Source organism: Schizosaccharomyces octosporus (genome assembly GCF_000150505.1).
Source record: "Schizosaccharomyces octosporus yFS286 unplaced genomic scaffold supercont6.1, whole genome shotgun sequence".
NCBI classification, from domain to species: Eukaryota; Fungi; Ascomycota; class Schizosaccharomycetes; order Schizosaccharomycetales; family Schizosaccharomycetaceae; genus Schizosaccharomyces; species Schizosaccharomyces octosporus.
Window position 1 is genome coordinate 167,521 of NW_013185619.1, and position 24,104 is coordinate 191,624.

The window sequence follows — 24,104 nt, forward strand, 5'->3', positions numbered from 1 at the left end:
ACGTAAAGGTTAGGTCTGAGATCCTAGGCGTCCGTCACCTTAAGGTCTTCTCAAGTGAGTCTAAAGTATCGTCAACTATAGAAACTATAGCAAGACCTTGCGCACCAAATAACATTAATTCTTCTTTTAAACTAATGTGAAAATTCTTAAATTCAATAAGAGTCGCTTTTAGCTGAGGTGCCATGGGTATGATTTGTTCAAACGTCTGTGAATCAGTGATGATACAATGAATTAATATCATAGCAGCATATCCACTTAATTCAACTTTAGACTTCTAAAAGATTTGAGATATTAGAATTTCATGGCCGTGTAACATCGTTAACTTTGGCTTACCTGTTCTTTGTAAAATTGAAGCAGAACGTCTAACATGGTTTTAGACGTGCTCACTAGTTAAGTAGTTAATAAGGATGAAATACTCAATTATTCGTATTACCTTGCTTTGTCGGAAGATTCATGACAAACACTTTGGATTCTTCACTAATTTCTAGTAGAAGACCTAAGCTCATCATAAGAAGTTCCATGTTGGACTTATTTTTAAAAAAATTCCTGTCATTTAATACCTCAAACAGTTGTTTCGGAAGCTCAGAATTACAAAGCGTGGAAACTGAAGAGCTGTCTGAATTGACAGAACGTATCAAGGTTCGAACTAATTTTTCGCAAGAAGAAATAATTAAAAAACAAGGAGAATCACCTGAACCCCTATCTTTCAATATTCCATTGTCTTTGAGTGTTGATTTTAGAAGAAAGGATAACAGATCACAAAGTTTCTTTAAAACACCATCATCCCAGGTAAAATTCTCTGCTTTATCAAGGGTAGATGTGAGAGAAAACAAAAGAAATGTTTGCTTGATCCCATCTTTCAAAAGAAATGGTACGGCATGTTCAATTTCTAGCTTCATTAATCTTAGAAAGAGATCATGGCTGCCAAAAGGACCATCATAAGCCTTCATTAATGCGATACCTATTAAAGATAATAGATTACAAGTGGATAAAGTCTCATTACTATATTCTTTTGTTAGCGGAGAGGGATGATTGAATAGTCCCCGAAATGAGGATTGAACGGTTTTAGAATAAGCTTGAATAAGGGATTGTATCGGTCGTTGATCTCGTTCAGTAATGGCTGAATGGAATAAATTATATATGTCATCAGAACAGTTTTCCAAGAGAGACTGAGAAAAGTCATTTTCGTCTGCCATCGAAGAAAAGATATATGTTTGTGAAATCGTCTGTAACTTATCTTCAAGAAAAATTTCTGAGAAGATGCGCTGCTGGAAGTCTTGCGAAGATTTTAGACAAATTCGGAACATACGGTCATATACTTTTTCACAAATCTCCAAAAAGCTGTTATATCTTGAGTTTGCAGAGTTCGTTTTTGATGATATTCCATCTATTAAATATTCTATTTCATCCATAGTTCTTTGTTTCTCACCTGCGAACCGAAGTTCGTGAATGCTTTTCATTTGGGTGTTTTCATCCTCGGACTCATCAATATCCGTTGAAGCGTTATGGTAATCTATTGGTAGTATATCATTTTCTCCAGTATTGTTAGTCTCGGCGACATACGAACGCTGCTCTCGATAAGTAATACTCATAGCAGAATTTCCAGAGTCCGTCCCCGTAGTATTCAGACTATGGGACCTATTTAATCCATTAGATGATTTAGGATACTGTGAAATCCGTACACCGTCCTGTAAATCTGGTACGGAGATATATTTGGTTTCGGAATTGTCACCTCTTTGGGAAATATCATAATTTTCTTTCTTTCTTTTATGCAATTGCTTAGTGACTTTAACATCCATTGATGGCCGTCTTTCTTTAAAATGTCGATCCACGGTCGCGTCTAGAAAGTCCCAAACTTTGGATTCTGAGAAACTTCTTTGCAATCCATCCTGAACGTTACTGCTTGGTTTCCTTTTTCCCATAATGAATTAATTCTATATTTATTTACAGATTTAGGTAAATTATGAGTCAACTTATTTTGCTTTTCAACGTCAACACGTATTTTAGGAGTCTAACGCGTAAGGTTCTGCAAATTCCATAAATCCTCAAAACACATCTAATCACAGGAAAGAAATATTAAATGAAATACCCTAATAAATTCCCGAAACAAAATAAGCTACTTCCGTCTTCTCTCAATGTTAAAAACTACGTGTCAAGGATTGCAAGTTTGGGTGACGAAGTGAACCAATTCATTGACATGTAGTAGGTACAGGAAAATGTCTGTTTACAAAGGAAATGAAGAAAAATATACGAGAAAGAAAAACCTCTTTAATTTACATTATTAAGAAACAAGAAAGGTTGTGGTATTCCTTGTAACAAAGATTAAGTCCAGAGGCCAGTAAGGCCTTCCAAGCAATTGATTTAAAGTCATCTGTCTATATTTTCTATTTATTAGTTATTTATTAGTCATTTTTAGGCTTAAATAAAAAGAACAAAATCCCATCTTTGGTCAAGGTGGGTTATTCTATGCGCACCACATTCATATTGTGAATGAATTTGGTAATTTATTCGCAGGAACAACTTCAAAAATTAATAATTATGTAAGAATTCTTCTCTGAAATCTCTTTACCTTTTTTTTGCTGTACCTTTAGTACACATTGTTTATCCATATCCATCTTGACGATATTACTTAAGTTAAGCGATTTTCGTTGCGTCCTGTATAAAGAGCCCAATTACATATCCATGAAATGAATATTTCTTCATTTCCATGAATTTCAAACGGATTGATCGATAGGATTGTTCCTCATGCCAACTGGGAATCCGTCTTTCTGGGTAATCATTATCGAATCCATGCTAGGCAATTCCATCCAACAAAATAAATAATTAATTTTTCAACAGTTCCATCCTTGTCATAACTGTTCCCAATTTCAATTATATTATTATTGTAAGGGAAAGTTTCAATCAAATTTCCAGCTGTTCTATTTCGAGGCCACATTTACATCGCTGAACAATAATCCCTGGCTGATCTGGTCTTTCAAAGACTTCGTCGTATGAATGTTTATGTTTTTTCTTTTCACGGATGCTCATTCTACTATAGTTGCTTGTCTTTGTTTTCTTTCGAAGCTCGAGTAGTTGCTTTTCAAACTTTTTATTTTTCTGTTCTTGTTTTTGACTTTCCCTTCGCTCGAATTCCTTATCCAATTCTTCTAAAGAACCCCATTTATTAATAGCAAACTTTTCTACCTGAAAGCGAAGATAAAGCATCATATTTGACCATCCTTGTTGGTGGGGATTCGCCTTCAACAAATGTGGTAATACTTCTGCATCTCTTAATTCGGGATCCGTTAATAAATAATCCTGTTTGCACTCGGTTTTCGTAAGCAATGAATATTTGTCTGGAATTTTTTCACGACAACTATGACACACTTTACACTTAAATACATCTAGGTATCGAAGATCTAGCTCAATAGATCCACAGTCTTCACATTTGGGTGCTGTTTCAGGGTCCAAGTTTAAAGGTTTTTGTCGTAGGGCTTTCTGTCGTTCTTGTTGTTCACGAAGTTCTCGCTCCGCTGGTTTTTCACGAAGGTCAGTTGTGTTTTTTGTTTCTTCCACTAGATAACCACCCTTGGTGTCTTCTATTTTGGAAAAATCATACTCAATATAGTCTTTGGTGATTTCAGAATTGTCGTAAAGCTGACCACGTTTTCGTTTATTTGCTAAAGATCCTTCAACTTTTACTTCTTCAGCACCAGTCAATTGCTTTAATCGCTCAATCTCTTGGCGCTGTTCTTGAACCGTCGTATTCGACTGCGTACCTTCCGTTTGCTCCATTTCTACGTTCTCCAGTACGACAAAAACCCTCTACATAGAATAATGGCTTTTGTTTTCTTTTATTCTATGTACTTTCCGGTAAGAATCGGGATATGATACAAGAAGATGAATGAAACGTGTCTGTAAAAAGCTTCTTCCTTCTTGTTATCCTCCCTCTTTGGTATTATATAAAGTTAATGTAATATTATGAACAATGACAAAATCGTTCAAGATGGAATAGTTTCATTGTAAACAAAGTCCTTTAATTTCAGGAAATAGAAATAGGAAAAGCAAAACGGAAAAAGAAAGTATTTCTTTTAAGCGTTTTAAAAAAAGAAAACATTCAAAAAACATGAGCACTCTTGCTTGCGTTATACCATTCTACAAATGATTCATTTTTTCGCTGCGACAAGAAAACACATCTAAAAACATAATTAGAGCGACAACAGACTGTAATTTGTGAAAATTCTGGGACATTCTTTTTTTCTTATTTCTTAGAGAAGACGAGAATTCTAGCAGATTGGTGATAAATACCATCATAGCACATATCGTACTTGGCGAACATGCACCCTTGGAGTTGCTGATGCGAAATTGCTTTGGATTATTCATTCAATTTCAATCATTCTTTCCTAATTCTATATAAAGTATATTATACATAGGATGGATTGTCGATTCAAATAGTAATCCTCGTTTATATCTTTAATAGAGTAATATTTTCAAAATTTGTTGTAAAATATTACAATATGAACCTGCTTTAGACAGAACGTTCCAACTCCCTAAATTTCCTGTTCTGCTTTCCAGTTTACTCTCTTCATTCATGCAAAGGATCATAAAGGAAGGATTTCCTGCTTAAACAGTTTGGTTTCGCGCGTGCATGTCATATTTTTTCAGTTAAAACCTTCACTTTGGGCTCAATAAATGCTGTGATCTTTTACATTGTCTCTTTCTTGTCTAAAGCGCAATTGCTTGCTCTCTTTTTTCCCTGCAACATTGTTGTTGATTAAACTATTTCCGAGAAGGGTAATTGTATTAGCTTTCATAAAGCGGCTTGTTCGGAATGTCTAGCCAAAGCGATAGATCTTTTTCAATGGTCAATTTGGAGATAGATAAAATCATACGGGAAGCCGAGGAAGCAGGTCCTGAAAATGCTTTAACATTAGATTTATCGCACCTGAGTTTACGAGATGTGCCGTATGCACAGCTAGAAAGGATTCAAGACCGAATTTCTCGTCTTGCGTTAGGCCACAATTTTCTAAGAACCATCGGTCCAGAAATACTAAACTTCACGAGATTACGTTACTTAAATATAAGGTCAAATGCATTTCGCGAATTTCCTGAGGTACTTTGTCGACTTGAATCTCTCGAAATTTTAGATATATCCAGAAACAAAATTCGAGAGCTGCCTCAGTCGTTTGGCGCTCTTATGAATATTAGAGTGCTATCAATTTCTAAAAATCGGTTGATAGAATTGCCCTCGTATTTCTCTTATATGCCAAATTTGGAAATCTTGAAATTGGAAAACAATCATATCATATATCCTCCTCCACACATCGTCAGTAATGAGCTTCAAGAACATGACATGCCGATGTTTATTGCAAATATCAAAGGTTACCTTCTTAGAAATGAGTCCTTGCTACGAAGTCAACATCATGATTTTCCACACAACAGGTCTTCTCCCAATTTAGTGGCTAATCATTACTATTCTGATGATCCCGATACATCTGGGTTATCATCTGCCCCTATGACTCGTTCATTGACTACTGCTACCGCTGACCATCGCCATTCGTCCCTTTCGTCTCATCATTTAAATTCAACTGAGTCTTTGTTTAACCCTTCCCATAATTTTCCAAGAGCAATTCCCAATCCTAGGCACAATACTAAAGATCAGTACGTACCTCATTCTATCCATCCTAGCAACAATGAATTTCTTTCTACGACTACCGGAAGTGAACAAAACCTATCACCCATGTCACCATTTCTAAACAATAGACTAGAAGGGGGTAGAATTCAAGCTCGTCCCAAACGCTCTGTTTCTCTTGCGACAGGTCTAAATTCATCTTCACTTAGTAAACCGGTTCCTATGCTAAATGACCAGATCCCTCGTTCCCCTCACAATTCCAATTTCATCGATGAATCTGGACAAAAAACTCCAACAATTGAATCTCCTAAAGATTTTGGTAGTTCTACCTCTACATTGAGAAACGTTCCTAACCATTCAGCCCCACTCAGTCAATCTACACCGACTGGCTCACCAGAGAGAAAAACAAAAGAAAGGATTCGCAGTAATAGTATTAATGATGAACTGTATAATGCTAGATTGCCTTCTTCAGTAATGCAAAGGGTCGAAGGATTGAAAGAACATCGAAATTTTACTGATCATCCACTCACCAGAAACTTATCTCACGATTCACCATTACCTGGAATAAATCGTTTCAAAAAAGAGGAATTTCAGGAGGGTACAGAGAATGTTACTGCCTATTTTAGTACAAGGGCTCTTGCTCGAGAACCTATTACCCGACCGTCTTATTCAGAAAAAGTTCTAGAGCCTTTTCGTGGAATTCTTTTTGCCCTATCCCAAGTTCAACAAAGCATTCGTCAACAAATGCTTTTCTGTAACAATCCGACTATCCTTGATACCATGCGCCACGTTAGCTTTACCACAAACACACATATCAAGCGGTTAATTCGAAGTTTTGAAGAAATCACATTTATGAGCGATGCTGTATATAATCCTACTCCGGTCATTCATGCTTGTCTTGCTTGTATTGGATCTTTTCGTAAATTAATTGACGTTACCAAAAAGTTTTCCAACGATTTTGTAAATTTTTCGGATGTACGATATACAAGGTTATTTTTGTTAGTACTGTTCGGAGCTACCAAAGAGCTTCAGAATTCCTATCAGCAGCTTAATTCTCAAGATCCTCTCAAGCAGTCTCCTACGAATCCTGCTAGAAACATTCCTCCAATGTCTGCTACCAGTAGCCGGTTTAACCTGGAAAAGCCTACTACGACATTGAACTCCGATTTTACAAAGCAACTACAGGAACAAATTGAATTAGCAACAAGCAGTGCTACATCAGTTTTATGTCTATTAGTTGATTCCATCGAAAAGAATACTTTATCCTCGGATGTTAATAATGAAAATCTTGGATCTAACACTGTTGCTAAATTAAAAGAGCTTTCGATGCTGTCAAGTTCCGCGGGTGAAGTTACCAAAAAACTTAAAGGTCACTCCAAAGCATATCAGGAGAACGTAAACGATGAAAATGAATGGCAAAGATTGTTGGACGATACACAGATGTTCGTGAAATCAATTATAGCAGTCGCCAATTTAGCCAAAACAGTGTCAAGCGAGTATACATTTCAAAAAAATATTATTTCGGGTCTTTCCGCTGTCACCAGGTCCACTAAGGATTTGACTATTCTAATATCATCTTCTTCGCATCACTCAAACCATGGAGCAGAATCTGCTTCCGCATCGGTAGCAGCAATGGCAGCGTTGTCTCCAATCATGAGAGTACCCGCTACGCCTTTATCTGCAGCCTTAGGTTCAGCTGCTCAATCGATTACTCCTTTGATTATGTCGCCGTCTGTGAATCCAAACGGTGGACATAGAACAGATTACTTTACAGATGGAGACTTGGAAGCTTTACAACGATGAACGATTATATCTATTTATTAAGCATGAGAGAGAGAGAGAGAGAGAGAAAGAGTTGGAATGGAGTTATGAGATATAATTTTACATGATGAGCTATTTATTCTATATCTTTTATAAATTTAAAAATAGTTACTAATTTAGATAACGAAGATTTACCACAATAGATATTGTATTAATTTTTCATCTAAAATTACAAGAAGATATTCAAAATAATCATCAAAGAATGCAAAAAATCCCAAACTTATATACATGTGTCCCGACAGCCCAAATCAATTTTTCTTCCTTCCGGTATAAACTTCAGCAGTTATGAAGCTTTATATCGCAACGACGAACAATATCTTCCAACTCATGGACTTCACCTCCAGTTAACCGGTGGTACTCAAGTGAGGTGTCAGTTGGTTTTTGCATAGCCTGTAAAGCAAAGGTCTTTGCAAGCTGATAATTGCAGAGGTAATACTGTTCTTCAGCAGCGAACTTGGATTGTTCCTGGATATAGACGGGATCACCTAAAACAACACCATCTTTGCTCAAGTGCTGCACTGAGTTAGTAATCGAAGTTTACCGAAAATGCTTGACTCAATATACATACACCAAAATCTTGTATTCTAGGCGTATAATCTTTTGCGTCGAAAGTAACTTTCGCTTCTAATCTTTTCTCTCTCTCAGTTTTTGCCTCGGATGGTTCGAAATCCAAATCAATGGCGAATAAATCCATAGTACAGAAAAGATAGTAAATTTTTCAAATCACAGTTCACCACCAGTTTGTACTGACTAGAACAAAAAAAAATAAATAACTTTTAGTTGAACTTTTACAAACAAACTGTTCTTTTGTTGAAATATGTGGTGGTAGCGGTATTCAAAAGGATTTGGGCTTATTGGTCGTTTTCTAAGACTAGGGGACACAGTATGGCCATAAATGGACCTTTGGAAAAGCAGCAAGTTATACGAGCCTTCGAGATAATGAGTTAAGAGTAGGATTTTTTGGGTCGCTTTTAAGTATTTCAAACAGTTCTGGGTGCCAAAGAAGCTAACTTCGTATGGTTCTTCATACGCAACTCATTGGCAACAACACTCAAGATACGAGTACCAATGGGCTCACGGTCCTTATTTACGAGGACACAAGCATTATCATCAAAGCGAACATAACGTCCATCAGCACGTCGAAGTGGAAATTTGGTGCGAACGACAACGGCATGGTGAATATCACCTCGTTTTACTTTGTTTGCAGTAGCGATATTGGGACCAGTTCGTGACTTTTTTACGACAACAACAACTTCATCTCCTGTACATATATGGGTTAACTTTTGATACTTGCAAGGTTAACATACCGACTGATGCGAACTGTCCAGCACGTACAACGCGAATACATTCAGCAAAAGTTGCTCCCTGTTTTAAACATTAATATTCTGTGACACATAAATTCAAAAACTTATTACCGAATTGTCAATTACTTTTAGAATACCCTTCAAACCGATCATTGTTGTAAATGAAAGAATAAACCCAAGTCTGTTCTTGATGGTTCCCTGGATAACGCGTCACTAGAACTCGCTAGTAAACAAGCAATTTGTTGAGATTTATAATTGAAAGTGAAAACTTATAGAAGTATGAAACGATTGTATGTTGACTAAAATTAAGAAGCACGTAAGCCTACATAAGCATCAATAGCAGCGTCGATCAAAGCCTTGTGCGATTTATAAAAATACTATACTTAGCATAATCATATATTGAATATCTTAAATTCACTAATTCTCTTAAATATATACAATAGACTTCAACAGAACATGAATGAAAAAAGAGCGAAAACTTCAGCACCTTGTTCCTAAGCCCAGTCATCAATTGAAGGGGAAACATTAATAATACATCACGAGAGATTTACTTAATCCATCTTTGCCTTTTGAGACTATTTTTTTTCTTGTAGTCGGTTTTGAATTATTGATAAATGCCTTTCAATCTGAGGATAATTTGTGTTATCGTTATTCGGTCGTTGAGCCTCATATTGAAGAAGCAATTGAATCGCTTGTAACGCTTTTTCATGAGGCATAGGGGGATAGCTTTGCTCTTCTTCATCTGTTTCAAACTCTTTATCGTTCGTAAAATCTGCGGCAATCTCGTTATCCTGTAAATTTTTCGCATTGTCCTCCAAGCTTTCTTCAAACGGACTCAAATAACTTTCTAACTTTACTTCTGCTTTCCCCAATACTTCTTGAATCAAATCAATAATTTCTTTCACTTCGTTTGACATGAAAGGTACCTGTAATGCAGCTTCACTGTCATCAATTATATTTAACACTCCCGATCGGCGAAAAGCACGATCAATTATAGATTCGGACAGTGAGATGTTCCATGAAGAGGCGACCCATTTTATCGCCAAAAGAAGATTTGTTTTAGTTTGTGGGGACTGTCCATTGGACAAAAGTGTTTTCCAATATCGAGTCCACTGCAACCTATATAAAATCTTAAACGCGTTGAAAACTCCCAATTCAAAGGGCTGATATACATTGGTTGAGTTGGAAGGAAGAAAAATTATTGTGGTATTTTGGAATGCATGACTAGAACAACGAATGCTTTCAACTGCAAGTCGGTGTACGTCAGAATTATCGAGAACTAACAATACTTTTCGACCTTCCATATTGGCATCAAACCAACGGAGCCATTTCTTCATAATGGTAAGTGTCATAGACGCTTTCCCAGAACTGCACCAATGTATACCAATGTTTTCAGGATAAGTACCAGTTGAATGAAAAGCTCTTGGTCGTTTCGCATACCCTATCACCCACAAAGGAAGTTTCTCACTTCCAGTCGAATTTGCACACATTACAATGCTTATCTTGGCCTTGTAACGTTTTGTATGCCCGCAGTTTTCGATAGAAGGGGTTTGGTTCGGTAATAGTTTCCAAAACAAACCAGTTTCATCCACGTTAAATATGTTTTCTTTGGGAAAAAAACTCGCAACATCTTGAATTCGCACCATGCTGTCGCCAAGATGCTCAACGTCGATAAAATATTCACCCCGAGAAGGCTCGTCCGCTCGCTCCAGGTACCGTCTTCGAAAGCCTTCAACCCAGCCATTACTGAATTCAGGCATTGAAGCTTCTCTATATTCGGGAATTGTACCCCAGAGCTTCGTCGCCGCTGCTTTTAGTATGTCATTTGTGGCTTTCGTCCTTGTAAAATGAGCATCCTGAATCCAGTTATAAAGCGCCTTCTCGAGCGCCGGATATTTTGGCGATCGATTTCTTTTTGCATGCAAATTTTGATCAGTATCGTCCAAATACGCAAACCTGTCCGAAAGAATTCTAGATAAGGTTGACTGAGCAATTGGTTTTCCAAATTCACTTTTGAACCAATCCGCAACTTCGATTTGGGTAGGTTTTTTCTCTTGATTATAATAAAAGGCCCGTAATGCCTTCTTTTCCTTTCCAGAAACCGTAATTCTTGTCCGTATAGCCGTCATTGTCCATGCTTCATGCAGTGCGTTGTGGTAGTAGGATATTATTAAATGTCTCAAAAAGTGGCTTGCTTGTAAGATTTTGGTCACATAAGCATATTCTTAGTAGCTTCGCTATATAAGCATATAAACATCTCGAAGAGAAAGTATGCGAAATTTAGATAATTGGCTTTTCGTTTGTTTTCCTATTTCATATTGTAGAATTAAAAAATAAAAATAAAAATAAAAAATTGGAAGTAATAAATTAAGAATAGCTCATTTTGCTTTGGATAACTTAATTTGGTTACTCTGGATACATTCTTCTAAATTTCCAATATATGAAATTCCTCTTTTGAATCCGTTGTGAGAATTAGAACTAAGTAATTCTATTTAAAACAGGATTCCATTTATTTCTCTAAATAAATATGTCTAACAAATAATGCAATGGCCTTGTGTCAGGCGGTGTCTTTATATTATCCTGTGTTTTGTGAATGAAAGAGTCTGTAGAAATAATATCAAAATAGAAGATTCGCAGAATGTTAAAGACCATTTCATAAAGAAACAATTGTAGTAACAAGAATGTAGCAATAAATCGTCGAATATTTTGAGATGGAGCAACAGAACAGCTTGTCCTAAATAGCAATTACACATGTCTCTTTTGTTTCAAATTTTTATGTAATTTCTGTTCAGAATAGAAGGAAGATAAGGGGTTTAGGAATTGGCTTTGTTTGTTATTTCTTTGCCCAAGCAACAGTTGCCTTCTCCTAAACTCTACAGAGGTTTTATAATCTGAATTCAAGCATCGAAACACATTCCTATTGCTATATTCAGGTATTACATTTGTAAAATAAGAATTTGTAAATGGATAAGCTGCGTAGACCTGAAATTCGTCAACAGACGACCCAGCAGATGTATGGTGTTCCGGAAAACATTTTGGAGATTGAAGTACGCCATTGTATGATACTTGATGAATTCAACTAATCTTTCTTTCCTACTAGGTTGTAAACCCTCAAAACCATGGTATTGGAAGAGGCATGTTTACTACCTTTGAAATTCAGTGTCGGGTAAGTTCTTGTGAATTTCATAATCATTGGTTTTTCATCTTATTAATGAAATTAGACAAATATGCCGTACTTTCGCTTGAGATATTCCAGTGTTCGTCGTCGTTATAGTGAATTTGAAAAGTTTCGCGACATGCTAGAACATGAGATTGGACGTGTGTCCATACCTCCCTTGCCAGGAAAAGTCTTTACAAATCGCTTCCGTGAAGATGTAATAGAGGAACGCAGACAGGGCCTCGAGATATTTTTAAGAGCGTAAGTTTTGGATAAAGCGTTTAATAGATAGTCTACTAACAAATACTATATTTAGTGTCGCTGGTCATCCACTTATTCAAACACATTCTCGTATACTTTCTTCATTCCTTCAGAACCAAGAATTTCATCCTGCCATTTAGTCTGCTCAAGAACCTGTTCCCCGGACTTTCCTTGCTACAAGTACGATAAACCACATATTCATAAAGCGAATCTCATTACTTAAAATTTGCTGAAATTATTCATGTTATTTTATTTTATGTTCCTTGAATAGACAAAAACTTACAATAAAAAACGAAAAATGAAGTACGTTTGTTGCTTAGGTGCTTAATTGTGGTTGCAAGGAATGCTTGATATTGTATGGAATTCCAACAATTGCAATCGATTCTATTATGAAAAAATCACTTTACAGAAGGTTTTGATATTAACTTTTTAGTTCCATTCGACAAATTGAACGCTTAAATGAGCTGGAAATGGATAAACCATTAAGCAGTTCATGGCATCTGGATTACAAAGACAGTGCCTACATTTATATCGGAAATTTGGATTATGACTTAAATGAAGAGGATATACTGAACGTTTTTTCAGAGTTTGGTGAACCTACGGACATAAATTTGGTTCGCGATAAAGAAACCAAAAAATCAAAGGGATATTGTTTTTTAAAGTATGCTGATCAGCGCTCAACGATTTTGGCGGTTGATAACATGACAAATGTGAAGTTGCTGGATCGACTAGTTCGAGTCGACCATGTTGCTAGTTATCGAGTGCCGAAAAAAGAATCACAAGATGAATCCATACCTTTTGAGGCAAGCAATCCAAATCTAGACGACTTATATCCACCTTCAGTTCCTCAGGTTCATCAAGATTTAACTGAACGGTCATCTGTTCCTGAAGAGCCTGCTGAGCCGTTAGACGAAAAGGATTTGTTGGATCCAATGCACGACTACATCAAAAATGAAAAGCGGAGAAAGTTGGATGATAAGCATCGCTCTTCTCGTTCGCATAGTGATCGTTCACGGCATCACCGCTCGGAAAGGCATCGACATCACCGGCGTAGTCATCATAGACACCGTGATGAATCTTCACCTTCAAATTAAAACATCGTTGTACGCATGCCACAAAAAGTCCTTGCCGATAACTTTAAGAAACGGCCGATAATTCTCAATTTTTCCCTTCCCCAACTTTAGCAAAAAAAGAAAATCAACTTTTTGCTTAAGTATAGACACCTTCTCTTCTGATAATAGTCGCTGTTTTTACCATCTACTTAATAAATTAACTTATCGACATATAACATACATAATAAGAGGTGTAGTATGGAATATTTACACTGTATTCTTTTTCTTTAACTCTTAATTTTGTCAATTTCATTTTCAACGTACTATCATACTACTACCAAACAAGTAACGAAGACAAGGGAACATACAGCGTCACTTGGGACATTGGATTACGAAGGAAGTCATCTTGAATTTAACAGCATTCAAAGCGATTAATTAGAAAGACAAAAGTATGGTTTCCTACTTTCTTTCAAAAGAACTACTAGGACATGATCAAGATGTAAGGACAACGATGCAAGTGATGAAAGTACAGAATGTATGATTGCTAACAAGTTCAGGTTCGAGGAGTATGTTCAGTCTCAGATGAATTAATAGGGTCCGCTTCAAGAGACGGAAAATATGGTATATGGAAAAAAAATGGTGAGAATTGGATCCCTCAATTCTATGAGTTTCACGAGGGATTCGTCAATTCCATATGCTATGTCCCCCCAAGTGATTCTAAAACAAAAGGTTCGGATATATTGCTAAGGAAGATAAGATTGCTAATAAATTTAGGATTTCTTTTCTCTGGAGGACAAGATTGTTCAGGTATTCTTCAGGAAATCCAAGGCGAGTCTCCTGCTTACTATCTATTCGGGCACGAATCCAATGTATGCTCAGTTCATGCACTTGATAGCACTACCATCATCACAGGAAGTTGGGACTCGACAGCACGTGTGTGGTCGTACGGACAATGCAGACTTGTCTTACGAGGACATGAATCTTCGGTTTGGGCTGTCTTGGCTTTAGGAGAGGATTCTTTTGTCACTGGTTCTGCTGATAAAACGATCAAAATTTGGAAGGGCGATAAAGTAGTGAAGTCGTTTGTGGCACACGTCGACTGTGTGCGATCAATTTGCAAAATTCCCCAAGGTTTCGCCTCTTGTTCAAATGATGGTATTATAAAACTGTGGTCTTTAGATGGACATCTTTTACAAGAATTACACGGACACACTTCGTTCGTTTATTCACTTACATACGTACCTTCACTAGATTTATTGGCTTCCTGTGGTGAAGACAAGTCTGTACGCGTTTGGAAGGATTCTAAATGCATTCAACGTATTGCCTTACCAACTACAAGCATATGGTCTGTTGCTGCTCTTCCAAATGGGGATATTACCTGTGGATCGAGCGACGGTGCTGTGCGAATTTTCACTATTGATAAAGAACGAATGGCTCCTGAGGAAGAGTTGAAAAATTTCGAGCGTCGAGTGAGTGAATACGCAATTTCTACTCAAGAAGTGGGTGATGTGAAGAAGGGCTCTTTACCTGGTCCGGAAGTATTGGCGACTCCTGGTAAACATGAAGGAGACGTGATCATGGTTAGAGTAAATAATGATGTCGAAGCTTATCAATGGTCCCAAGTTGAAAATGACTGGAAAAAGGTTGGACAAGTTGTTGATGCTGTTGGAAGCAATCGTAAACAACTGTATAACGGTCAAGAGTATGATTACGTGTTTGATGTTGATGTAGCCGAGGGACAAGCTCCTTTAAAATTACCATATAATGTAACAGAAAATCCTTTTCAAGCTGCTATTCGATTTTTGGAAACGAATCACTTACCGACGTCGTATACTGATGAGGTAGTCCAATTTATTCAAAAAAATACCGAAGGACATACATTTGATACATCGTCAGCATCCCAAACCACGAACTCATCTACTTCCAAGAAAGATGTAACAATATTTCCAGTTGGTTATCTTCTATTTACTACTGCAAACGTGTCTGCTATGTGTAAACGATTGCTTAGTCTAAATAGTACACACGCAAATGCTCTTCCTCAAGGAGATTTAGAAAAGTTACAACATATATTATCAATGAAGTCTATGAAAGATTCTGATCGTCAAGTTGCAATTGAGATCTGTCTTAATGTACTGGATCGCTTTAGTCTATCTGAACGATTTCCTGCGCTAGATGCTTTACGGTTATTAGCGATTGACTGTCCACAGCATCTATGTGCAGTCCTTTTGGAAGTTTTTGCTCAGCTTGCCCAATCAATTACAGTCACCGGAAAATTTGAGTCAATTAATAGCATGTTGACACTACGGGGCCTAGCTAATATTGTTTCAAATGTTTCATCTGAAGAAGACATAACAAAATTAGCCAACAGCTTATATAAGACCGTACCGGGAGCCGAATATTCAAAAGATTACAAAGTTGCCTTTGCGACGCTCGCCATGAACCTTTCTGTGTTATATACCAAAAAAAGTCTTGAGGAAGCAGCGATTGAGATTCTACCGGTGTTGACAAACTTCTTAGCTGCAGATTCTTCTGAGAGTGAATCCTGTTACCGGGCTGTTATGGCATTGGGTAGTTTGTGTACGCTTTCAAACGTTGCCATAGCAGCATCGCAAGTTTATGATGTTCGAAAAACTGTAGAAAAAATTTCAAAAGCATTTTCTCAAGAGTCCCGTTTCCAGGAAGCAAAGGATCAGTTCTGTTCGCTCTTGGATAAGGTGACTTAAAAGCGGTATACTTTCTATATAATGCTAATGATATTTTTAGTTCAACTTGTTGACTATATTGTGATTACACTTGTTCTTCATAGATACTTTATTATGAACTTACTCAGTGCTCTGCTACTTCTTTTATATAATCGCATTCACGACATTATCTCTTACGGTTGTTAGTCAAATTTCTTCTTTCACTTCAACTATTTATATTCTTTATGCCATTTTATTTCTTTTTAACCTTTCTTCCAGTTCTTTCGTAAATTATTATTTTGTTTAACGATAGTACAATTAATATCACTATTTATCTAGTATCCCAATTTGAAGTTAAACCTGAAGTTGTCTTTCTCATAGCACGAAGAAAATGGCGCCAAAAAAAGGCTCAAAGTCAGCCAAGCCGAAAGTGGCATCTTCAAAGATTAAAAATATAAAGGAGAGCTCAAAACAGAAAAAAAATGCATCGGAAAAAAAGCAATTGGTACGGTGAACAGGAATGAAAAACAATTCTGCTAACTTGACATTAGAAAAAAAATAATAAACAAGATGATAAAGGAAAAGGGAATAAGGAAAAGAAAGGAGTACCAGTTCCTGAGGCACCTGAACGAGAATTGACCGAAGAGGATTTTGCAATGTTGGATGAAAATTCTGCATCATTGCAATTTCTTGCAAAGGTTAAACCAGAGGAATTAACAAAGAAAGTAGAGAAAGGACCTCGTCCAGAAATCTATGACCTGAGGCCTTCTAAGAAAGATGATCTAAGCAGCGACGAAGGGTTTGATTCCTATGACTCTGATGAAGGCATTGATTACTCAAATGATTCTGATCAAGAGCAAGATTATGAGCTTCTTCCAAGATCTATTAGCTCATGGAATGCGGCTGAATCGAATCGTCTTCCTATTAAGACTAAAGAAGGACATTTACATGCTGTGAAGGGAGATACCAGAGAAGCCGAGGAACAGAATGATGAAGAAGAGTCAGAGAGTGAATCTTCTTCCGAGAAGAGAGAAGAAGAAGCAAGTGAGGATGAAACCTCAAACGTTCCTTCGGTTGAAGAACCTCAACTTTCACCAAAACAGCAAATTCAGGCGGACAAAGAAGAATTAGCTTCCCTTGCTCAAAAGCTCTTGGAAGAACCAGAAGAATCTCTACATGTTTTTAAAAGTATCTTTGAAAAGTTTCAATCACCTTTCATTACTACGAAAAAGTTGAGTCTTTTGACTGCTCTTGCGGTTTTCCAGGATTTGATCCCCGGTTACCGTATTCGTCCTTTGTCTGAGGAAGAAGAAAGCACAAAACTATCCAAAGAAGTTGCACAACGCTGGTCGTATGAACAAACATTTTTGAAACATTATATGCGGTTCATTGAAATCCTAGAGTCTATTTTCAAATCATACCCTTCTCTAGAGAACGATGTACAGAAATCTCTTTATGAAGTTGCAGTGCGTTGCGTCTCTCGATTAATTGAGCACGTGCCTCATTTTAATTTCCATGACAAACTGCTAACTATGGCTGTTCAGCAAATAAGTCACAAGTCTAAGAGAAACAACTTTGATATGTTTTTAAACAGTTTGGCTGCTATTTTGAAAGAGGATAACCTAGGACGTGTGTCGATGAATTGTGTGAAATTATTGTCAAAGATGTTTAAGCATCGTAATTATGATGTTCTTCCGGATGTTTATGATTTATTTTTGAATATTCAAATTCTTTCCGATATGGAATTAAAGGACAGTTCTAGCGAGCCAACTAAGCTAAAAAAGAGGAAACAGGATCGTCCTCATCTTACCAAAAAAGCCAGGAAAACTTTAAAGGAAACTAAAGAAATTGAGAAAGAAATGAAGGAAGCTGATGCCGTTATATCCGCCGAAGATCGTGAAAAATATCAAGCTGAAGTCTTGAAAATGGTTTTCCTCACTTATTTTAAGACACTGCAGTCAAGAAGTAAGTTGTTAGGTAACGCTTTGGAAGGTTTGGCTAGATTATCACGACTTATCAATGTCGAATTTTTCGGCGATTTATTGCAGGTTTTGCGTGAACTTGTCTTGGACGATAATTTGTTACTAGCAGAAGGCAAGCCTGGAGTGCAAACTACAAGAGAAGCTTTGTTGACTGTTAGTACTGCTTTTGAAATTGCATCTGCACCTGGTGTTAACAAGTTAAATTTGGATTTGGATTTAAGCATCTTTATTCAACGGCTATACAGATTGATTCTTCCATTTTCGTTAAACCCAGATGCCGACTTAACTTATAAGGTGAATCGACTTCGGGATCCAGATGCGCCTTCTAAGAAAAACGTTGTTAACGCTTCTACCCAAATGGAAATGTTACTTAAGTGCTATCAATCATTCTTTTTCAAGAGTAAGAGTGTAAGTCCTGCTCGCCTTGCCGCTTTTTCAAAGAGGTTAGCGATTTCAAGTTTGCAACTACCAGAACACTCTTCGATGGCAGCAATTGCGCTCTTAACTAGACTGGTGTCGAGGTACACAAAGCTGCATAGGATGTTTACTTCAGAAGAGCAAATTGGTGATGGCATTTATCAACCATTTGTTGAAGACCCGGAGCTATGCAAATCGTCAACTGCCATGCTTTATGAAACATTTCTTTTGAAGAATCATTATTCTCCTACTATCTCCCGATCTGCTAATGGTCTTTTTAAAATGACAACGGAGTAAAGTAGAAAACTTTTGGGGTCTAGGTTGGTTATTAATAATGTACAAATTTTAGAATTTTCGGTTACGGGAAATAACATAATTTAATATAAAAGGGGGTTTTGGCGCTTATATATTTAACCATTTGTATTGTTTTGTACATGAGAAGACATGCTTGCATGATTTCTCAACGTTGTCGCTTGTTCGAGGATGTCCTTGATAAAATGTTAGTTTACATAGACGTACTTAGAAAGAAAAGCAAAACAATCTTACCAATTTTGTAATTATACCGTGTAACTTTCCACGACGTAGTAAAGCAACCACTGTTATTCCCATCTCTCGAAACATTTTCAATATGAGAATTGGCGGAGTGTCACTGTTCAAGGTAAAAGTAGCTGGATATAAATAATCAGAAAGAGAAAAAGTCAAATCAACCGAAGATAAGCTTTGTTCTTCGGGCTGCAGAGTAGAACTGACTTGTGCGTATACATCTTGATTCATAGGTGAGGTATCCAACAACTCTCCCAACTTCTCCCTTGAAATAAGCCCGACAAAATAGTCTGTTTTGTCTTTTATAACCGATATATAAGGGTAAGTGCTATGTTTAAATGCGCGTTCCATTTGATTTATGGTACATTTGTGTAAAGGTAATTTGTAAATTTTTTCATCGGGGGTCATAGGAAGGTTGAAATTAAAGGAGGAAATAATATCAGCATCTGAAATCGGAAAATAAGGGATCTTCTTAAGGTGTAGCCACGAATCGTATATGGAAAAGGGATTGATGAAATTGGAGATCCACCTGCTGAGCAGGGTGGCAAGCATAAGAGGCAGTACTACAGTAAACGCACCTGTTAATTCATAAATAATAACCACTAATGAAACCGTAAGTCTAGTGGTTGAGCTTAAAAATGCTGTAGCACCGACGATGGCATATACAGTAGATCCTGCCAAGGAAGGAAAAATGCTTCTTAGTATGGTGCCGATGCATCTACCTAAGCAAGCACCAATTGTCAAAGAAGGTATAAGAATACCGCCTGGAATTTGCATTCCATACGTAAGACCTGTAAAAAGTAGGCCAACTATTGCGGAAGCAAAAAGAACTAAAGAGGTAATCCATGGTTGAACTTCACACAGAATAGAGGCAGAAGAGGGAGAGCATGAATTCGAAATTTGAAAAAACAATTCTGTTGGATTGTATAATATATCGTAATCAAATAAGGCTGGAACAGAAATGAAACAAGTCATAAAACTCAGAAATCCAACCGAACATACACTATAACCTCTAGATGAAGAACTGTATTTTGCTAAAGTTTTCATATATAAGCGAACCAACACTGATCCGAGAAACCCACAAAGAATGCTTATGAAAATGAAAGGAAGCAAATCTAGATAGGTCCAATGTCTTTCCAATGAGACAAACGAAAGAAAACCAGCACCAGGCTGCCAAGATCTAAGTAGTTGTAGCGTAACTACGGAAAAGGCAGAGCACAAAAATTCATACCATATAGACCCAGTCAATGAAGATGGAAACGAACTAGTGGTGACTTGCTCCAAAGCAAACAAAACTCCACCAACGGGAGCATTGAAAGAGGCAGCTATACCAGAGGATATTGCAGCAATCAGAATTTGACGAGAATAAAGATTAGATTTGCTTATTTCTGGGAAAACAGAAGCGACAAGGATGGCTATATTACTGGCTACATGAACAAAAGGGCCCTCTTTTCCAACCCATATACCAGAAGCCACACAAAGACATATTGACAATGATTTTAATAAAAGTGTTTTCAAAGAGTAAAACGAGTTTGCATCAGGTAGCGTATAACCACTTAAGGTCGCTTTTATTTCTGGGATTCCACTTGCAGATACTGAAGGGAAAGAGTAAACTTTTAGCAAAGATGCAAGTAAAGCAAATCCTATAGAAAACGAAGAATAAATAAATACGGCCATAACATACGAATGTTCATATCTCCAAAAATGAAAGCTATGACACTCGTATGCGTCAGTCAAGATTGCACAGCAAGCAGCTTTGTCTAGTAGAATATTTGTTTTGCAGTATCCTTCACGAAAACTGCTAAGTAAAAATGTCAGGCCATTCAGTAGAGCAGTCGTCAGACCTATCAAAATACCTGGAAATGTTATTATACGTTTGAAAGAAGCCAAAATCAACTCAATGTATTCGTTTTAAACATACCAGAAAGAATAGATACAAACAAGTATTTTGTTTTTGTATTCAAGAAGCTAAATCTGTCATTGAACCAAGATTTTTGCTGTTGTTTCTTGTATCGTTCATAAACCCAGTCAATTAGAGGCTCATTGTTCATGATGAAGAAAAAGTTCTTCAAAAAATAATAAATAAAGAAAAAAGATGACTCAGTATGGTTGATTAAATTACCTTCAGAGCCTCTGGTTTGAAGTGTAAACAATTACGACGAAGAAGCTTTAATGTCTACAAAGCTTTTCTAGTTAAGAAATCCACAGAAGTAAGTAGTATTATTTTCTTCTTTTATAAGAAACGAGAGTATTAAAATCTGGAAAAGGATTTGAAAATCAAGCTAAATGGATTCGTCTGTTCATACCGTTTAGGTGGAAAATGCATGTCAAAAATTGGAACATTGGGCTCTAGGATGTCTAGTCCTGGAAAAGAATGAAAACATATAAATCATTGAATAAAAGTATATATTAATTATACAAAAACATTTAGGGTATTAGAAATAGAAGTTAAATTAAAGGCATTAAGAGAACAACCAGAAAAGAAATTGAGATTCATCGTATTATACAAATGAGAGAACAGAAGGGAAAGGGACTAAATTTTTGCAAAAAAAAAACAAAAAATTTATAAAAAAAGTTCTTTTTACAGCGAAACAAACAATCATTTCACAAAAAGATTAGTCAAGCTTGTCAAGGGCTTCAATTCGTTCAAGTAAAGCAGTTTTGTTGGACTCGCCAATTTCACCTCCCAGTATAATTTCATCCAATATAGCGCTAACTTTATAAAAATTAAAAATAAGATCAAGCTCGCAAACGTTTCCAAAGAAAGAATCTAAAATCTCAACAAAGAAGTGGATCATTTCTAAGACAGCCAAGTCGTTGTCCGATGTGTCGACGCAAAAGCAAAAATAGAGACCTGCATAGCGACGGTAGACCAACTTACTATTTCTCCATTCCAGAAAGTTGGCTTGGTATTTTTGCGTCCTCTGGGAAATAAGTCGATGGATCTGACTTTTTACTTGTGTTTTCTCAACGTCCTATAAAGAAAGGTTAGAAATAGTTATGTAAAATTAGAATTAGGTTGAATTCCATGTAACATACATCAAAAGGGACGTAGTACTTGGAGAGACGGTTCTTTCCATGGCGATTTTGAACAAGAACAAATTGAATCATAGTAGATATCTCGTAAGAACACCCTTTTTATTGTAAAGAATCCTAGTAATAAATACAAAATAAAATAGAACAAATAAACGCGCCAACAGGATGCTGAAATAGTCAAATAGTCGAATTGATGAAGAGGAACGTGCGATGCAAAGATATGAGCAAACCAGGATCTCAGCGCGTTCAATGTGTTACAAAAATATGTAGTAAAATATAGACCCTCTTAAATAAATGGTCCTTGAAAAAGAATAAAAGTTGCAACTTGCAAGTTGTCAAATAACAGTGAGAATCCTAAAAACCGCCAAGCTGAAATACGAAATCCTGTTCTCTAAAAGTGAGTTCGTTTCCTCAAAGAGGAGAAAAAAGAAATCCCGCTTTATGATCTGGGAGATTGTTAAAAACCCAACCTTGCTACCGTAGAAGAGTTTACGATACAGACCAGGCTTTGGGAGATGGGATGTTGAATACGAAAAAGAACACCTTTTCCGAATCACTGGAAAAGATGAAAGCAATAAAGAAAAAAAATTAAAAATTAAAAGAAACGAATAGACTCTAAATTTTATACCTTTGCGTACTTTTTTCTGTTACTGAGACAAATCGTTCAAAATTAGCCATGGGTAGAAAAATGATCCCGCCAGGAGTCGAACCTGGAATCTCCTGATCCGTAGTCAGGCGCCTTGACCATTGGGCCACGAGACCTTCTTATACTTTTACAACCATTATAATAACAATTTATAATATAAATAAACGTAGTAATATTCACTTAAGCTGTAACGAAAAACTGGTTTTGCTTATACTTGACAACATTTAATTTGGATGTTAATGAGCTTTTGCAAGGATAGCGCATAAAAAAAGTAGTGAATGACACTTGTTAAAGTGCTTTAGTTCCTTTTACCCAGTTGCTGGATTATTTGGCTGGAAAAACATGATCGATATATGATATCTCTTTACTGTGTCCTGTAGGTAACCAAACTGTGGATATCTCACGTTGTTGTTAAATAGAAACATTTGTCAATTGCTGTCTGTGATTATGGGAACATTTCTTATTACTAGATATTTCGTTAATGGCGATTTGTATGGTCAGCAAGAGTCAAACTATAACATTACAGTATTTACTGAATAAATGCAATAATGAACGAGAGAAAAGAAAAATAATAAAGATCACACGACTGAAATGAATTGCATTGCTTTGCTTTACGTTTCGCCTGGTTTTATTTTATTTTATTTTTTGTTTACTTTGGCTGTGTTTACAAACAAATCCGGAAGAGCCGCGGATGTTTCCGAGACCATACTCAAACATTACTCCTCTTGGCCATCATGACTCCATACTCTATTTCACAACAAACAAACAGAAAAGCTCTTGCTTGGCTGCTACGGCCATTTGATTCATACCATGCTTACCGTTAAAAGGTATCCGGGTGCCACTGAATTTATCGTCCACACAAGCAAAGGATACGGCACCCAAATGTTTGCGATATGCTTTCTATCATTCAGTGTTGGCGTCGCGCTACTTGCCTTTGAACCGGCACCGAGTCTATTATTGTGGATTTCTGGCGCTATTTTTCTTTCCTCCCTTTTCCAAATTATTAGCGGCGTAAACCGTAAGTACTTCATTTTCTATGACCCGAGTTGCGTCAATTCCTTCATTCTTTAAGCAATGGGACGTTTTGTAAAAGTACCGGGTTCGGAAAAAATTCCTTTATTACTATAGCAATTGAAAACTAACATCAGAAGATGAATCTTTACTTGTTGTGCGCGATTTAGGAATCCAAACCAATTGTCATTCCATCGTTCCTTGGAAGTCTTCCTCTAAATTGATTCCTTTAGACTCTATTCGAGAAATATTTATTCATGAAGCCTTTCGAAAATTCGATGTTTGTTACTATATGGGAATTGCTATTGAACGTGAGCCCCAAATTCATGTGGTGTTTCCTACCTTGTTGCCTCGCAGAGACGTTTTACAAAAAATATACTCTGAGACGTTGCATCTACTAAAGCAGGAGACTTAGTTACCTGTATAATTTGGAAGGCATCTTTGCCGCTCCTGTTTCCTAGCTGCCATACTCTTTCCTATCAACAATTGTACAGAAAACAAAACCTGTCTCTTTTTTGTCTTGGTTATCCTTTCTGCACTGTTTCTTTTTTGTTTATTTTGTTTGTCGTTACCGCTTGTCTT

The 24,104-nt window shown here is 36.7% G+C and overlaps 13 protein-coding genes and 1 non-coding gene across 14 annotated transcripts; 6 read left to right on the top strand and 8 right to left on the bottom strand.

Annotated features, from left to right (window-relative positions):
- Positions 1-8: 8 nt before the first annotated feature.
- Positions 9-2,256, bottom strand: SOCG_02698 (wings apart-like Wapl). Its single transcript, XM_013161189.1, has 3 exons — positions 434-2,256; positions 334-386; positions 9-274 (listed from the first exon to the last, which is right to left on the bottom strand). Exons 1-3 carry the CDS (start codon positions 1,920-1,922, stop codon positions 35-37), a joined length of 1,782 nt encoding a protein of 593 aa, XP_013016643.1. The 5' UTR covers positions 1,923-2,256; the 3' UTR covers positions 9-34.
- A 14-nt stretch (positions 2,257-2,270) lies between these two features.
- On the bottom strand, positions 2,271-4,493 carry SOCG_02699 (XP-A family Rhp14). Its single transcript, XM_013161190.1, has one exon. It carries the CDS (start codon positions 3,772-3,774, stop codon positions 2,902-2,904), a length of 873 nt encoding a protein of 290 aa, XP_013016644.1. The 5' UTR covers positions 3,775-4,493; the 3' UTR covers positions 2,271-2,901.
- Positions 4,335-7,629, top strand: SOCG_02700 (leucine-rich repeat protein Sog2). Its single transcript, XM_013161191.1, has one exon. It carries the CDS (start codon positions 4,811-4,813, stop codon positions 7,412-7,414), a length of 2,604 nt encoding a protein of 867 aa, XP_013016645.1. The 5' UTR covers positions 4,335-4,810; the 3' UTR covers positions 7,415-7,629.
- A 79-nt stretch (positions 7,630-7,708) lies between these two features.
- Positions 7,709-8,126, bottom strand: SOCG_02701 (uncharacterized protein; the record flags this gene model as incomplete). The annotated part of the gene is made up of 2 exons (XM_013161192.1): positions 7,709-7,945; positions 8,001-8,126. The coding sequence occupies 2 exons, from the start codon at positions 8,124-8,126 to the stop codon at positions 7,709-7,711; spliced, it is 363 nt and encodes a 120-aa protein (XP_013016646.1).
- A 286-nt stretch (positions 8,127-8,412) lies between these two features.
- SOCG_02702 (ribosomal protein subunit L38) lies at positions 8,413-8,889 on the bottom strand (the record flags this gene model as incomplete). Its single annotated transcript, XM_013161193.1, has 3 exons — positions 8,413-8,693; positions 8,740-8,797; positions 8,848-8,889. 3 exons carry the CDS (start codon positions 8,887-8,889, stop codon positions 8,413-8,415), a joined length of 381 nt encoding a protein of 126 aa, XP_013016647.1.
- Positions 8,890-9,095: 206 nt separating this feature from the next.
- On the bottom strand, positions 9,096-10,936 carry SOCG_02703 (ARS-binding protein). Its single transcript, XM_013161194.1, has one exon. The coding sequence runs from the start codon at positions 10,863-10,865 to the stop codon at positions 9,312-9,314; it is 1,554 nt and encodes a 517-aa protein (XP_013016648.1). The 5' UTR covers positions 10,866-10,936; the 3' UTR covers positions 9,096-9,311.
- Positions 10,937-11,434: 498 nt separating this feature from the next.
- Positions 11,435-12,394, top strand: SOCG_02704 (sorting nexin Snx3). Its single transcript, XM_013161195.1, has 4 exons — positions 11,435-11,783; positions 11,837-11,902; positions 11,958-12,154; positions 12,210-12,394. Exons 1-4 carry the CDS (start codon positions 11,700-11,702, stop codon positions 12,292-12,294), a joined length of 432 nt encoding a protein of 143 aa, XP_013016649.1. The 5' UTR covers positions 11,435-11,699; the 3' UTR covers positions 12,295-12,394.
- Positions 12,395-12,587: 193 nt separating this feature from the next.
- Positions 12,588-13,248, top strand: SOCG_02705 (RNA-binding protein Cwf29; the record flags this gene model as incomplete). Its single annotated transcript, XM_013161196.1, has 1 exon — positions 12,588-13,248. The coding sequence occupies exon 1, from the start codon at positions 12,625-12,627 to the stop codon at positions 13,246-13,248; it is 624 nt and encodes a 207-aa protein (XP_013016650.1). The 5' UTR covers positions 12,588-12,624.
- Positions 13,249-13,591: 343 nt separating this feature from the next.
- On the top strand, positions 13,592-16,265 carry SOCG_02706 (WD repeat protein Lub1). The gene is made up of 3 exons (XM_013161197.1): positions 13,592-13,705; positions 13,764-13,935; positions 13,981-16,265. The coding sequence occupies exons 1-3, from the start codon at positions 13,658-13,660 to the stop codon at positions 15,927-15,929; spliced, it is 2,169 nt and encodes a 722-aa protein (XP_013016651.1). The 5' UTR covers positions 13,592-13,657; the 3' UTR covers positions 15,930-16,265.
- A 13-nt stretch (positions 16,266-16,278) lies between these two features.
- Positions 16,279-18,583, top strand: SOCG_02707 (Noc2p-Noc3p complex subunit Noc3; the record flags this gene model as incomplete). Its single annotated transcript, XM_013161198.1, has 2 exons — positions 16,279-16,392; positions 16,439-18,583. The coding sequence occupies 2 exons, from the start codon at positions 16,279-16,281 to the stop codon at positions 18,581-18,583; spliced, it is 2,259 nt and encodes a 752-aa protein (XP_013016652.1).
- Positions 18,584-18,696: 113 nt separating this feature from the next.
- Positions 18,697-20,880, bottom strand: SOCG_02708 (ClC chloride channel; the record flags this gene model as incomplete). The annotated part of the gene is made up of 3 exons (XM_013161199.1): positions 18,697-18,774; positions 18,833-20,685; positions 20,751-20,880. The coding sequence occupies 3 exons, from the start codon at positions 20,878-20,880 to the stop codon at positions 18,697-18,699; spliced, it is 2,061 nt and encodes a 686-aa protein (XP_013016653.1).
- A 332-nt stretch (positions 20,881-21,212) lies between these two features.
- On the bottom strand, positions 21,213-22,611 carry SOCG_02709 (AP-2 adaptor complex subunit Aps2). The gene is made up of 2 exons (XM_013161200.1): positions 21,869-22,611; positions 21,213-21,804 (listed from the first exon to the last, which is right to left on the bottom strand). Exons 1-2 carry the CDS (start codon positions 21,938-21,940, stop codon positions 21,445-21,447), a joined length of 432 nt encoding a protein of 143 aa, XP_013016654.1. The 5' UTR covers positions 21,941-22,611; the 3' UTR covers positions 21,213-21,444.
- SOCG_16089 lies at positions 22,555-22,627 on the bottom strand. The gene has a single exon. It is a non-coding gene; the product is annotated as a tRNA-Arg (tRNA).
- Positions 22,628-23,321: 694 nt separating this feature from the next.
- Positions 23,322-23,937, top strand: SOCG_02710 (pig-H; the record flags this gene model as incomplete). Its single annotated transcript, XM_013161201.1, has 2 exons — positions 23,322-23,529; positions 23,663-23,937. The coding sequence occupies 2 exons, from the start codon at positions 23,322-23,324 to the stop codon at positions 23,935-23,937; spliced, it is 483 nt and encodes a 160-aa protein (XP_013016655.1).
- Positions 23,938-24,104: the final 167 nt, after the last annotated feature.